Here is a 15,098-nt window from a genome sequence, read left to right on the forward strand (position 1 = left end):
TCTGTGACACTATCACAAGGACAATCAAGGAAAAAAAACTTCTAGATTTACCATGCAGGAGAGGTTTTATTACTCTACTTGCCTTTGATAACCTGATTACATCTAAAGTTGTTTAGCAGTTTAGTATTGTGTTAAACTTGTTTCAGTTTTAATTAAACCCAGTAAGATGTACAGAAGACAGGGAAGCAATCAAAAGCACTGCTCCCAACAGACAGGTGAAAGGTCAGAAATGAAGCCATGAAACAGAGGTCACTAGCAGCCACAGCCTTCTCTCTGGGGCTGGGGTTCACTGGTTAGTCGCCCCCCCTGCGGAGCCGATGGTTTGTGCTGTACACCCGATTCTGCAGCATTCAGATCCAGGCTTCCATCTTGGATATTCTGGTAGATTTTCTTGGCAGCCTCCAGGAATGCATCTTCAACATTCTCTCCACTACGAAGAGAGCAGCGGGAGTTATTTAGGTTACACTTCAGCACAGCAAAGCAGGCTATGGAGGCAGCTGGCTAGACACCCTTGCTGGGATTTGACAGGTCACCAAGTGAAAGCTGTTGCTACCCTGCTCCTCTTTTCTCAAGAAAGAAAAGCTTACGGTACTTAAAGCACATGCATGAAGTTTAATGGTTCATCTGCAGGACAATTTCTGATACGGTAATTCACTCCCTAGCCTGTAAATCTGCTTGGAGTAGCCCTGAACACCACTCCATCCCAAAACACAGGATATCAAAAATAAGCTAAGGCACTGAGCCACATGTACACAATGAGTTTCAAAGAGGCTACAACACACTGGAGTGATTGTTAGTCAATTAGTCAAACCTTTTTGTTTAAAAGGTTCCATTAAAACACGTGCCACTCAGAACCATATTTATTAGCATGTCTGGAGATGCTATTCCTTGTGTTCTGTCAGGCTACCCTTACCTTACACTAAGACAATTTAAAAGTGCTTCCACTTGTAAAACCTTACAACAACTGAACCTCACGGCTATATTTAAGAGGAATATAGAGGTTATAACTAAACAGATCACATCTGATACATTAACTCTAAACAGAAGTAACTTACGTTTTTGCACTTGCTTCAAGGAACAATAAACCTGTTCAGAAACAGAAGTTTAACTGTCAATGCATAATACACTTCAAATAGCCTCCAGTCAGTCACCTTCTATGACTTTCAGATTGCATGCATGGGACTACTTTAGTCATAAAAGATCATTTAGTATTAAGTTAAGGCATCAATACACAAGCTGATTTCTAAAACCAAGCACAGTTAGAATTAATCTAGGCTATTTGAGGCACAGTAGAAGTTTGTACATATAACTACGTTACTTTGGAAGTGAAAGCTTGCATCTATCAAGGGTGAGGATTCACTTTAACATCGCTATCTTGTAGGAAATGTAACACCTCAAGAGAAAAGAGACACACCATTTTCTTCAGCAAATTGTTTGGCTTCTTCATACGTAACATCTCTCTGTGCTTCCAGATCTGCTTTATTTCCTATGAGGATTATCACCTAGTTCAGAAGAGAGAAAATTAGTCTGAGAAAAGGCTTATTATCTTTTTCCCCAGTAACCCCTTTATTACAAGATGAAAAGAAGAAAAATGAAGTGTTCAGAAAAGTGCTGCTACAATACCCGTGCATCTTCAGGAAGACACTGTTCTAGCAGTGCCCCCTTCTATGCAGTCAGGCTTAGTGCCCTGCTGCCACTTTCAAATTCTTTAATCTGTTCTCATGAGGTAGTCATAAGAAAAAGCAGTACTCCTACTCTTTATGCATGAAAAGTTGTACTCCAAACCACACTTCTTGCTTTTGTTTAGTTACCTGCTAGTCTAGCCAGAATCTTTAGCAGTTCTTTCACCACAGTAAGAGTCTTCCCATGAGCTTGGTTATAAAGTATTTCAGAGTTATTCACAAAAGACTGAAGGACAACTTCATTGTTTAGTCAAACAGACACAGAAGAACCTTCTTCCCTCCCCACCCCTCCAGAAACCTGGACAGCTTTTTTTGAGGTTTAATTTACATTCCAGTCTAAGACGAGTGCGAATTCACTTCATTACCACCACCAAGGCAAGGTGAAATAGTAACAGAAGTTAAGGATTGTTCAGAAGTGACCATAATTTTGGTCTCCAACTGCTGAAAATAGGCCCCAAAAAGCAAGTAAAGCAGAGCAAGATTCTTGGAAGAAACCATCATCATTTTCCTACAGAGGAGCCTACGCTTTTGTAGCGATTACAGTAAGGGAAGAGTTACCAGTGTACTGCAGGGTGGGGACATGAGGGTAACTTGGAACTAAGTAGTTGAGAAGCACAGGCAGCTTCTTCTAAACAACACCGTGACCACTCCAGATGCTTTGGCACAAGCCTTCTAACTCTCGCTTTGAGATAATCAACCTTGATTTCAAGCTAAGTAGAGTCCAACTTACAGTATTTGGATTGGTGAGATTCCTTGCATCTGTCAGCCAGCTGCTTAAGTGATTATACGTACTTCTTCTGCAAAGAATCAAGTGAGCACAGGTTTTAGCTACAGAATTTTTAAAATACTTCAGAGCCAACAGTACAGTTAGCATCCATTACCCACACGAACACATCATACCTAATCCTCTCCCCACCTCAAGAACAAAGAAACAGCAGCATCTTGTTTGGACTTGCACCAAGATTTCAACAAGCTACAGAACAACTCTTGCAACACAAACAGCAGACAGACAGACAGGCCAATTCCCACTTCCAGTACGTAGCAGTACTACACTCTTCACAAGGACACCACTCACACTGTTGTATAAAACACCAAAGGATTTCCTGTCAGATACTCTTTCAGAGCCCTGTAGAGTAGTAGGGAGCTCTGGTAACAGACAGTACATGAGGTAATTTGCTTTTTACTTGAGATTTAAGCAAACAGGCGATACACCTATATGTGAAAACAAGAGGTGCTTGCAGAATATCAAGAACAGCCTCAAAGGAAGATGGGAGATGTGAAGGCAGAAGTACTTCATGTTGCACATCTAATTATTCTTTTAGTAGTATCTTTCATTGTCATTTGTGAAAGGAGAATGGGATAGCTTCTATATGGTCTCCTTTTATTGAAGTCTGACTCCGGGGCCTCTCCGCAGGCTCGTCCTCCAATTCCTATGTACTGAGAGAACACTGAGCATGTTTACACAGCCCACTGCAGTAGAAGTAATATATTCTGTCCTATGCCTACTCTAAGAACATTCCTGCCAGGCAAGCAGCAGGAATCCTCTGCCTCCCTCTATCACCAGGAAGATAAAAATCCATACACTGAGGGGTAATTCCAAGGGGAAAGCCAGTTCTTTAGCCAACTTCAACACAGGCAGCCAAGACCTGAAATTGCAAGACCCTTACGGCTTGTCGGCAGTGAAGTTTTCCAAGAAAAGCAGTTCACTTCGTTCCCTGTGTTTCATTTTCAGCTTTTTAAATGCTTAAAAAGTATTCATATAAGAAATGTAATAAGCTTCATGCACAACATCCCAACACAGAGTCCTTTAAATGAAGTCAAGAGGTCAGAGAAGACAGTAAGTAGAAGGCTGCAACACCCAAATAGCTTCTGAAGCACACAGATACAAGTGTCAGCAGCATCTTACCTGGTAATGTCATAGACCATGAGAGCTCCAGCTGCTCCTCTGTAGTAGCTTCGTGTGACAGCCCTGAATCGCTCTTGTCCTGCTGTATCCCAGATCTGTAGTTTAATTTTTTGGCCACTGACTTCAATTATTCTTGTGCCAAATTCAACACCAATTGTGTGGGGGCAGTCCGCCATAACTGTCATGAAAAGTAAGAGGGAAGATCAGATCCTTCCAGCATGAGGTCTCCTTGTTGCAGAGATCTTACTGCCATCGGTTTGGTTATGCTGACTACACTTTCAGTCTCTGAGAGACTTTTCACAGCTACAGTAACTAAACCGTATTGCTTAACCAGGAATAAAGTGATTTCCTGAATTGTTCTTAGCTTTTAGAAGTTAAAAAAAAAAGAAGAATTCTCTAATTAATCTTATTGCTGATACCATTTAGCTGTATACATGGGAAGATACCTAGTCAGTTGATTCTCTGTCCCATCCTCGCAGAAACGGTTAGCTATTTTAATCCAGTAGGAAAAGATAGCTTTCAAGAACTACCCAGATACAGTTAAAAGCCTGTAACACTTGAAAAACAAAGTTGTTTCAGATAGAGTAACAGCATGACTGTCCACAGGAAAAAGCCAGTTTCACAAGTAGCTATCATGTGGTAAATCAAAACCAAAAAAAGTGGCTTCTAATTAGAATTTCACTTTTTATTTTTTAAAGAAAAATTAATCCTCAATTCTTTAAAGAGATCAAGAAAGTTGAGAAAGGACAAACACACATTCAAGCTGTCTAGAGTGAGTCCTGCAGTACAGGTGTTTGACACGTTAGTTTGGCTGTACAAGTTCTACTCAATGCTGATATTTTTCAAGAATTAAAAAAAACACGGAACCACCCGTTCATAAATTTAACTATATGCAAAGTAGCATCTAAATAACGGGGTTATCTGGAATTTTAATTAAAAGAGCCCACTTTCTACTGGAAAATAAGAATATTTAAAGCACAGCTTGTACACACATTGTCACATCTAGAGTGGTGCAGGATAAAGACCAACGTTGTATTAACAGATAACTACAGACTTATCCACTGAGTGTGAGCTACAGGAAAGTCAAGAGTTCAAGAGCTACTGCACACTCTGATGCAATGCACAGTGGTGAGAAGAATTGAAGATAATTGTTAATTTGCTGTGATATCATACATGAGGAAACATTACAGTGGAGATGGAACGCAGTAAGCCTTAATCACCATCACGCAGGGCAGTCCCAGTGTCATGAGTCACAGCAACTACAGAGAATAATGCTACTTAAGCCTGCAAACAAAGAAAAATAAACTGTCCCCCCCCTTTAATTCATTCATGTTTAAAAATGACAACTCTGTGTTCAAGCTATACCAATATTAAATGCAGGCACATTTCAGACAATAAATCTCACTTCGTTTCATATCACAGTTCCCTGGAAGAGCTATGAAAATGGACACGGTCTTCCCACCACTCAGTTAGGACTGAAGCAGTGCTCTTGCTATTACTACATCAGCATTTTGTTTCCATATTTGCAGGAGTCAGAAACAAACAAATCTGAGCAAATAGCATACAATCATATGGTTAGAAACGAACCTAGGTTCAGAAAGATAATGCAGCAAGCTCGTGCATGACAGAAGCAGAAAGGCAGGAAAGAGGGATGAAGTACACCAGTTTGAATAAATATTGTGAATTTATACTCACATTTCTTTTCTGTGAACTGGTGAAGCAAACAGGACTTTCCTACACCCATGTCCCCTGTTACAGAAAGAACAGTTAAGGCTGACACCACATCTTTGTCACAAGAAGTCCATTTTGTTCACTGCACACAACAAGAGCACAGACACAGGCAGCCAGTCCTCCCTCAGCTCTGGTATGCAGCATCCTATGCCTGGCTACAGCCCGTAGAAGTTATCAACTTTCACACTGCAATTTTGGTCACAGGTGCAGGTTTGCAAGCGAGGGCGGAACAGAAGCACACAGAGACCGCCTGCATTACTGACTTCACAACTGTTTCAGCAGGTTGCAAGCTGACCTGCAAGAAGTAGAAGTGCAACACACATTTCAAGTGCCTGCCCTCCTCCTGTCACCTCCAGCTGCTGGTAAGCACATCAAAAATGCTGACAGGCAACCAGAACACACCAAGAAATTGCCTCATTTCCACTGATCCCCTTACACAACACCCACAGTGAGAGACAGCAAGATCTTTAGTACCACTTTTCCACTGGCTGACGCTGTCACAGCACCCCGACTCACACACCTTTACAAGATTGCACATCACTGCCACATACGCAAGATCATTAAGAATTAAACAATTAACAGCAATACCAGTTCTTCCAGCCAAGTAATAAACGCAATCAAGTTGCTGGCTCTAAATATCAAGGAAGCTGCAGGTGAAAGCCACCTTTCCAACACACAAATATAGCCTAACAAAGCTTATAAGCCTAAAGCAAGGGATTTTAGTTGGCACTTGGGTTGTCTCCAAAAATATTTAAGACCTTTGAGGCAGTAACAGTGCTATAGCGAACCTGAACCCGCGTATCTGAGAAGCCATCACAGAAGCTCTTCCCATTTCCAGGGCATTTATAGATTTTCCTAAATGTAAGCCTGATTCAGGGACAACACGCACAAGTTTTTAGAACCCTTTTTTCCTCTAGTGCTGTGCAAGGGGCTAAGTGCCACAGCCCTAGCAGGGAAGATGTTCAAGAACACTGAAGTATATCAAGAAGAGCAGCGATTTGCTGAGGACCTCAGCAATAAAGTGAACTCTACAGAGTATTCTTTGGTACTTGCCCCAGTCTGCTTGGCACCAGTTGTACCAGCACACAAAGTATTTGCCTTTACGTTGTCAGTGGCTGCAGTTTCAGGGCAAGCATGGCGATTTGTGAGGGACTGAGGTTGGACAAGTTGGACTGGAAGAATTAATGCTACAGCAGATAACATGCAACAGAAGTCAACAGTCAGGCACAGGGTTTGTAGACAGGATCACAGATACAAGCACCGACAGGCATGTGTCCACTTCATACTTACCAATAATGATGTACTTAAAGATGTAGGAATAGTTGTAAGGTGCAGTTGCCATTGTGGCACTAAAAAAAAAAAAAAAAAAAAGATCAGAACTGCTACTTATTCACTAAACTCAGCCCAAATCACCCGATTTAGCTTATACAAGCAAAGAAAAACACCCTTCCTCTCCCTCCCCCAACTATCTTTCACATTCAAGTGTTGTTGTACTTCCCCAATCACTGAGTCAGTGCCAGAGCCATTCCAGCCAGACTCCCGTATCATTTGCTCTGAACCTCTATCAGCCAGAACTCTCAACAGAAACACGCTCTTAGTACTCATTCAGCTTTATCAGGAAAAACTTCAAGCTGTTGAAAAGCTCCAGGAGCTTCTTGATTTGCACACAGTCACTGAGTAAACCAGCACTCACCAACCAAATAGCTGATGGGAACTGAAAATAAAGTCCGACTCCAAAAGAAAAGACTGCAGAGGATTAACAAAACCAGCTATTTGGAACTAGTACCACACTTGAGACTTGTAGCAGAAGCAAAGGAAACAGTGCAGTTTGCCTCCAACAGGTAAGAATCACTAATTAACACAGCACAGGAATGCTGCAGCAGCCTTCGCTGGACTTCTACATGCCCAGGTCTGAAAAGCAGCTGAAGCCACAAGTCAGATGTTCAGGAAGTTAGTCACACAGCTGCGGCTTGGTTAGCACAGCAGCACTGCATTACAGCAAGGCTTAGCAGCTTTTTTTTTTTTTTTTTTTTTTAAATAGTATAGCTTACCAGTCCTGTAAGATTTACTCACTAGTCTATGTTCCACAGTGGATATGACAGCACTGAAGTTAGATTCGGGTTAAGTACTTTCAATATTCCAGAATTTTCCTGTGTAGAAGGAACTGGAACTGGCTGCAGCCACATGAACGGACTCGCCAGCTAACATCAGCTAGCACAACTGCGAGTCTGTACTGCCCAGATTCACCTTTGTCATTTTGCAGAGAAACACCCACTTTTGTCCCAGGTTTTAAGTTAAGAGTTATAGGGGTGATCAGTTCAGCAAACGAAGATTTCTGCTAGGAATTCACCATTTCCTTTCCTGTTCCTGCATGGCAGCCGGCCAGCAGCACAGCAGTACTTGTAATACAGAACATGGCTTCAGCCTAGGAAGGTTTCTATTCAGCCATGTATCATCCACATGACAAATTGAAGCAGTATTGCAAAGAATTGAAAACACAGGAAAGCTTACGAGCCTGTACCTTTTTCAAAAGCAAACTAGTGTTTCCTCAGCCAAGATTAACCCCCAGCACTGACCTGCAGCCACAAGAAAGGTGACTGACAAGAAATCTCATTTGCAGCACACAGCCAACAGCCGCTGCGTCGCCCGGCTGAGGTTTAAAGCAAACACTCCTATCGAGACCTTGGAGGAGGGACGGCTGCAGCAGGTAGGTAGGAAGGGTTTGTACTATCTGCACCTTTCCTCCGTGCTTTGCTCAAGATCTGGGAATTCAAGGCCTTCTCTCCCAAGCCATAACCAAAGCATCGACACTCAGCCCTCAACGCGCACACACACTATCCTATTAAACCAAGCCTAATCCATGATAGCAAACACAAGACTGTTTTGGGGGGTAATTCTTGTCCATGTTGGCAAAAACAATTCCAGAGGAAGTGCCGCACTGGTTTCAAGACCGGTCGTTTCCATCGAGCGAGTTTCAGAGGAAGTTCCTCCACGGCAGCAAGGGGAAGCCGCGTGCAGCCGGCCCACACAGCCACCACCCCCAGGTCTCAATCTGAGCAGCAGCTGCTCAGAGCGCTTTTACTGCTCTCCTGGGTAAGGATTCACACCCACAACTGACAACGTGCTGCCCTTTGTCCGCTGTGGAGCAAGGCAGCAACTGCAGTGCTATATCTCCTGGAAGTGAAAGATCCAGAGTTACAGTAAGAGCTTCAGCAGAGGCACCGGTTATTTCCAACTCTGGCAAATGCTGACAAGTAACTGCTGGTTAGAATCCAAGTTACTGTGACACTGCTGAAACAAACTGTACTTCAAGGTTTCTGAGTCCATCTCCACGTGTTCCTCCTCTTCTCCAAGATGTCCCAGTAGCAGCAGCCTTCAGCCCGCAAGCAGCTTCTGATCCAGTGCACTCGTTCCTGCAGGTCCTTTTAACTTGCCGCCTGCTTTCTAAGTACAGCTGGCAGGGCTCAGTTCACGTCTTGATCCATTTCTTAGGCAGAGAGCTGAACTAGGAGGTATGTCCGTGAAGTACAAAAAAGCTTAAATAGACCAATTCATATGTGCAAGCCCTTCAGGAGGACAGTGTGAACTACACTGTTTTTCAAAGCAAGTAGGTGCTGCAGCCACAGCACAGCAAGAAAGCTGAAGAGCTCAGAAGCACTAACACACATCCCATCGGAAGGGCGGTGTTGTTCTGGGCAGTAGCTACGGGAGGCGTACAGGTGGTAGCATCTGCTGACTTACAGGGGTTCGGTAGTGCAGTGCTGCGTGTTTCAAGGTAGAGAGCTGCTCATGCAGGGATTAAACTTGTCCTGCAGAAATGCCATTGCCCCCTCTTCCCTCACAATCCCAATTCCTTGGCTAAGGAATGCTAAGTACTCAGGAATACTCCAAGGTTAATGTTTTAAAACACCTGACTTCACAATAAGGCAGTATGTAGCAAGTGAAGGGCACATGTCTCACTACCTAAGCTTTCAAAAGGCACTGCTGCAAGGTGGGGGAAGACTTTTTTTTTTTTAAAAAAAAAAAAAAAAAAAAAAAGAGTGGACAAACCAGGACCCCTGTGCAAGCTATATCACAACACTTCTGTTTACTGGACTCTTTGCTTGCTGAGGTGTGTCAGTTTTTGTTACGGTCTTTAAGTAACGAATTCTGTAACTAAGCTATTTCTGTATAAAAGAAACTGTCACTGCTTTGCAACATATGCATCAAAATCAGTTCCCACTTCAAAGTGAAAGCTAGAAAACCGAATTCTGTGCTTGGCAACAAAGTCAGTTACCCCTTCCCACCCATTTCCTAGCTGACTTCAAGCCACATTCACTGCAAGAACTTTATCCTCCTTCTTAGAGTGATGTTAGGCTCCTTGTGGAGGGGAGATGCACCACAGACCCCACTGGGTGCTGAGCTAACCTGCTGTTTCCACAGCTTAAAGAGATCAGCAGCAATACTGAGATGCACTGAAGCCATGAGCCTGGAGGTTCTCTCAAGTCCCCCATAGTTCAGGGAGAAGTTGCTGTGTATGACAGATGTATTGAAAGCTTGCAGAGATGGATACGAAGTTTAAACAGTTTCTGGAGTTAAACTGAGCAATAAAGCAATGCTTTGGTAAATCTATTCCAAGGGTCATGCTACAGAAAAGATGCTGAAATGCTCCAAATTAATACTAAGGTCAGGAATCTTTCCCGAGGAACAGATGGCCTCTTTAAAAAGGCTTTTAACATTCAAATTCCAATGAGGATAAGCTGGAATCCAAACTACACTGAAATCATGGAATAAAATTGACATCCCTTTTTTCCCCTCTGTTTAAAGATGAATCATGCAGCAGAAATGAAAATATTAAGCGAGAGTTATAGACATTAAGTAAATCATCTGGGATTAAACTATTCCACCTTGCAGCTAACAGCATTTTAATCTCCTTAACGGGACAGAACCTTGCTAGTAGTAACACATTTCAAGCTTTTCACGATTTTACATCACCCCGTTACTTCACTAGGTAGACACGCACAACAACCCCTGCTGTAACATATTCAAGGTCTAAAAATGAAGGTGGACCTGAAATATTCTCTGATGAAGGGGCTGAAGTGTGACAACACACAGAAGACACAGGAAAAATTCAGCCTTAAAGTTTACAAGCTCAGCATTTCCCACAGATGGAGAAGGAAGCCCAGACAAGGTTGGTGCACAACAGAATTCCATAACTACAGAACATTAGCTACATATTAATACTAAGGGTTAATTAATATTGTTGATTGCTTCAGCCATCTGTAGGAACTGGTGCTCCACTCCCACTTCACAGCCCTCCAGACGCTCGCAATCTCTCCGTTCCCAATACAGGGGTTTGGAGCTGTCCTCTGAGGGGTGGGAGCATGGAGCGGCCGTGCTGGTAGGAAGAGCCACGGGACTGGCACCCAACTTACCTGCAGCCACTGCTGCTGTTACACAGCACGGTACCAGGGTTAACCAACCCCAGGCTTACTTGTACCAGAAAGCAGAGGTTGGGGCTGGAGGGTTGGTCTGCCTGCCATCTTTCTTCCAAGAAAGTCTGCCAACTCAGACCAAGCCCTGGCTGCTTTTCAGAGGTGAAGCTTCCCCAGAGCTCAGAGCATTATTCCAGAACAGCAACAAGCCAGAGGATCACGTTTTACTCTACACATGGTTTTGCTAGCTTCAAAACCTCTCCAATTAATTTCTGCATTGCAGTTAGGAAAAGATTTTTTTTTTTCCAACAGTGTCACCACAATCCATTTTCTTTATATCTTTTTTTGTTTAAAAACAAGGGAAGGTGACCTTACTAGATGCTAGCAACACCTGTATTTCTTCCTCTAACCAAGCACTACACCAGCATTTTGCCATCTCACTAACGCCTTATTCTAAGTACAAGCACCCACCCATACAAACTGAAACAAGGTACTTCTAGGTGCACTACCACCAATCTCAGATGCACCCAGCTGCTGCTAATTACAGCCACAGCAGCTTCCATGAGAGCCATGCGGTTCCTCAGAGCTTAGCTCAAGGACATAGCCCATTTCAAGTCTTCACTGGATGTCATTTGCATGGAGAATTTTCATAGCATTATGCTGAGCAAGAAACAGTGTGTTATTAGAAGAGACGAGAACCTGTAATCACAGGTTTTATTAGACGCTGCATGTGCTGAATCCATTAACTGGTCAACCCACACAGAAGCGATAGCTGTCTGCAGAGGTGTCAGCTTCCAGCTCAGGACAGTCTGAGTATTACAGGTTCTCCTTCAGAACATACCGCCCTGCAGCCAGATGACCACAGTTTAGTTAGTCTGAAGTTTTGTGGGGTTTTTTAATATCATCTGGCCATCCAGGTGTTCTTTTGGTCATTCCTCAGGGATACGTGACAGAAGAGAAACTCAGAGGGCAGTTCAGTTTCCCTGTATAAAAGAGGATGCCACTGTATCATATCCAAAAACAGAAACGACTTTAAAAAAAAAAGCTATCATCTTTTTACATTTGGAAAAAATATTAGTCATAAGGGGAACTGTGTACAACCACTATTATTTAGAACAGATTGTAGATCTCTACACAAAACTAACAGGTAGTCATGAGCTTCCCCAGTGCATAATCTCCCTTCTTTTCCCTGCATGTTTACTCTGACATTAATTCACAATGAACACTGAGAAGAGATCGATACAAGTGGGCAGAGGGGAGTGAGGGAAATCTAGTGAGAGGCAGAATTGTTTCAACTCATTATTTTACTGTTCCCGATAAAGACTTTTGTCAAATACACCAAACAACGCAGTCTAACTGGTACCTTTAGAGGGCTGCTGGAAATACAGTCTATAATAGCATCAATTGTCATCTCCTGTAACGACACACCACACTGCAAAGTAATAACAGTTTTGTTATCAAATACACCCAATTGGTGAATTCCTCGTGAGTCCATAGCAAGCTCCAAGGTACTGTTAACATTTCATTGCAGTTCTATGACCTCCATGCACCAAGGAGATTTAGGTCTTCCTAAACATATAAACATCTCAGCCCACTTTAAGAGAATGCTCCCCAGCTCCCCTGTTGTTTTCCACCCCCCTCCTCTACTGGGGTTTTAGTATGCTTGTTACTGAAAAGCCCACCTTCTTCTGAGACTGATCCCCGAGGAGTCCTGTGAGCAGGCTGTTAGGAGCCCAACACTTTCTCTTTCACAGGATTACTTCCTGCTGGCCAGTTTCTTACTCGTTCTTCAGTTCTTCCAGAGTCATCCTCTCTAGTTACCCTGATTGGACTTCAGCAAGCATCTGATAAAGCCAAGCACAAGTAAATCTGGCTGAACTGATCTCCAGTGATAGCAGCCCAGCAAGCGTCTTATGAACTGCTTTTGAAAATCACTTTGTATTTCCTTATTACTTCCATGTCCAGTTCTTTTTGAAAGTGCACAAGGCCTGCATGTTCGGGGCTCAGACTAATGAGCTTGCTGCTATGCAGAGCCTTCTTTCAAGCTGTTTTTGGAATAAATGTATTTGCTATATTCTTTCATCATGTTAAACACGCTAACAGCCTGAGGTCTAGCGAGTACTTCTAAAGAATTCACAGGTTTTACATTCTTCCTTTTTAGAGAGCCTCAGCCTTGATTTACAATAAAGTCAAGGTTTCACGCCATCTTCACTCATTGCTCAGCAGCTGTCCGGCTGCACACAGACCGTGTTGGTTATCCTCTAAATGGTTTCACACCCTATCAAGTTCTGCCATTTTATTTCCTACGCTTCCTGCATTCACATGCGCACACATCATTTCTTGCTAACCACACCCTAGCACTGCAGCTAAATTAAATATTGCATACCTGTCCTCATCAGTAAGAGCACTTTCTCCGATGTCCATTCTCTTAGCCATGGTTGTTTATCCATTTGTATGTCTTCATTAATCCTAGTTTCCTCTTCCTATAAGAGTCTAACCTGTACCACGTGTCTGTCCTGGCAGCAGAGGAACGAAGTTCCAGAGATATCAGATAAGCTTAGGGACTGTATACACAAAAACCAGAAGAGTTCTGTTCTCAGTCTCAGAAATCAGAACAACATGCAACTGTTTGGAGTCATCACCTTAGGGGGAAAAATAAAATAAGGTTTTAGAACAAAATCAAGGTCTACCTCCTTTGTTCCAGTAAGATACAGCAAAAAAATGAGAAAGAATCATAATTAGGTTCCATTGGATGCATAAGGTGAGCAAGTGACTTTAAAGGTCCAATTTACATTTTGAATCCTGGTACCTCCAGTAGAACAGGTTTGCTTTCAAACTACTGTTCTTTACAATAATTTTTTCTTTAAAAAAAAAAAAAAAAAAAGTAAAAACAGGAAATTCTTCCTTCAGCTCAGATTTATGACTTGTTTAAATCCCTACAGAAAACCACTAAATTCCTTGTTAAATCATAGTACCTAAACACCATGGGGCTTAATAAGTCCCCCAGGGCGGGGATCTTCTTCCCATTCCCGAGCAATGCCCCAGCACAAGAGGCCCTCGATCCAAACCACAACAGAAAGACCCCACAGCACACATCCCATATCACAACATCCAGTAACTCTAGGAGCTAAGACTTCCTTCGTGGGGTTTGAAGTGATGTGGGATACAAAGCACCTACATTATGCACCAAGGCACGGTTTTATATTTGAAAACCAAGAGCCACAATGCTTCAAAGGCCTAGAGAGCTCACACCATGTAACCTCCCCCAAAGCAATACAGCCGTGGCCTGAGAAATCCCCAAAGCAAACACTTCATTTTCCCTGGCTTTACTGCAAGGAGAACACAGAATAATTTTAATTCAAGACAAAACCGTGCGGAGATGTCACTGAACCCTCAAGGATGCGGTGCAAGCGGGCACCGGGCACCCAGGTGACAAAGTAACTTGCCTGGGCAGGAGCAGCGCTGACAAAAGGAAACGGAGGCCGAGCAGGGAACGCTCCTGTCACCCCTCGGAAGGCAGCAGCGCGGCTCCCACCCCCCCGCCGCTGTTTTTCCACCAAACCCCAGGGCCGGGGCCCCTCACGGCCGAGGCCCGCAGGCGGTGCCCAGCAGCGGCCTGCTCCTGCCAGGCCAGCCTCACCCCGCGGGGCCCTGACGGCCTCTCGGGGCCTACCCCGGTGCGTGAGGAGAGGGAGAAGGAGGAGGAGGAGGAACAGGAGGCGCCGCCGCCCCTTCGCGGCCTGCAGGGCCTCGCCGCCACCTCACGGAGCCTCACACGGGCGGCGGCGCGGCCCCCCCCGACCCCTCAGTACCTGGCCGCGGAGCCCCCCTCCCGCTGGGCGCTGAGGCGCTCGGCTTCGGGCTGTGGGGCGGCGGGCGGCCCGGCTCGGCCCTGCTCGGCGCGGCTCCGTGCGGCTGTGGCTCCCCGCGGGTCCCCGCCTGCGGCCGCCGCTGCCTCAGGCTCAGCTCCGGCGGCTCCGCTGCGCCCCCATCCCCGCCCGGGCCCAAGATGGCGGCGCGGCGCGCACGGGGTTTCCCCTCCCACTCTCGACGGGCTGCACAAAGCGGGGCGCGAGAGGCCGCGGCCCAGCCAATGGCGGAGCGCGCCGGGGGCGGGGCGGGAAAGGCGCGAGGCGGCCGCGCGCCCGTGCCCGCGCCTGCGCCTCAGTCCCTGCCCTGCGCCGGGAGCGCGCCGAGGGGCGGGGCAGGGCGGGCACGGGGGGCGGGGCCTCGCCTCAGGCTGCGCCGCCGCCGCCTCAGGTGAGGAGAGGGGGAGGGGCCGGGAGCCCCCCGGGTGCGGCGAGTTAATGAGGGGAAAAATTAACGAGGGGCACGCGGGGCTCGCCGGCAGGGCAGCGTCTTGCT

The 15,098-nt window shown here is 45.0% G+C and overlaps 1 protein-coding gene across 2 annotated transcripts; it reads right to left on the reverse strand.

Moving 5' to 3' along the window:
• Positions 1-46: 46 nt before the first annotated feature.
• Positions 47-14,755, reverse strand: RAB14 (RAB14, member RAS oncogene family). 2 transcript variants are annotated; one of them, XM_082775306.1, is made up of 9 exons: positions 14,546-14,755; positions 13,120-13,375; positions 6,610-6,668; positions 5,284-5,337; positions 3,589-3,766; positions 2,413-2,479; positions 1,415-1,502; positions 1,056-1,086; positions 47-430 (listed from the first exon to the last, which is right to left on the reverse strand). In XM_082775306.1, the coding sequence occupies exons 2-9, from the start codon at positions 13,167-13,169 to the stop codon at positions 253-255; spliced, it is 705 nt and encodes a 234-aa protein (XP_082631432.1). In that variant the 5' UTR covers positions 13,170-13,375; positions 14,546-14,755; the 3' UTR covers positions 47-252. The 2 variants fall into 2 exon arrangements, with proteins under 2 accessions (XP_082631432.1, XP_082631433.1); XM_082775307.1 differs by lacking the exon at positions 13,120-13,375 and having other exon boundaries at positions 14,546-14,754.
• Between the last annotated feature and the right edge of the window lie 343 nt (positions 14,756-15,098).

The sequence above is a fragment of the Aythya marila genome (assembly GCF_965140915.1).
Source record: "Aythya marila genome assembly, chromosome: 19".
Lineage (NCBI taxonomy): Eukaryota > Metazoa > Chordata > Aves > Anseriformes > Anatidae > Aythya > Aythya marila.

Bases quoted from the DNA above. Each gene is read 5' to 3' on its own strand.
- RAB14 (XM_082775306.1), bottom strand. From the start codon at position 13,169: ATGGCTAAGAGAATGGACATCGGAGAAAGTGCTCTTACTGATGAGGAC. The intron at 6,669-13,119 runs GTATGCAATATT...TTTTTTTTTTAG, and splicing joins GCTCTTACTGATGAGGACAG to TGCCACAATGGCAACTGCAC. The intron at 431-1,055 runs GTAAGTTACTTC...CTCTCTTCGTAG, and splicing joins CTTGAAGCAAGTGCAAAAAC to TGGAGAGAATGTTGAAGATG.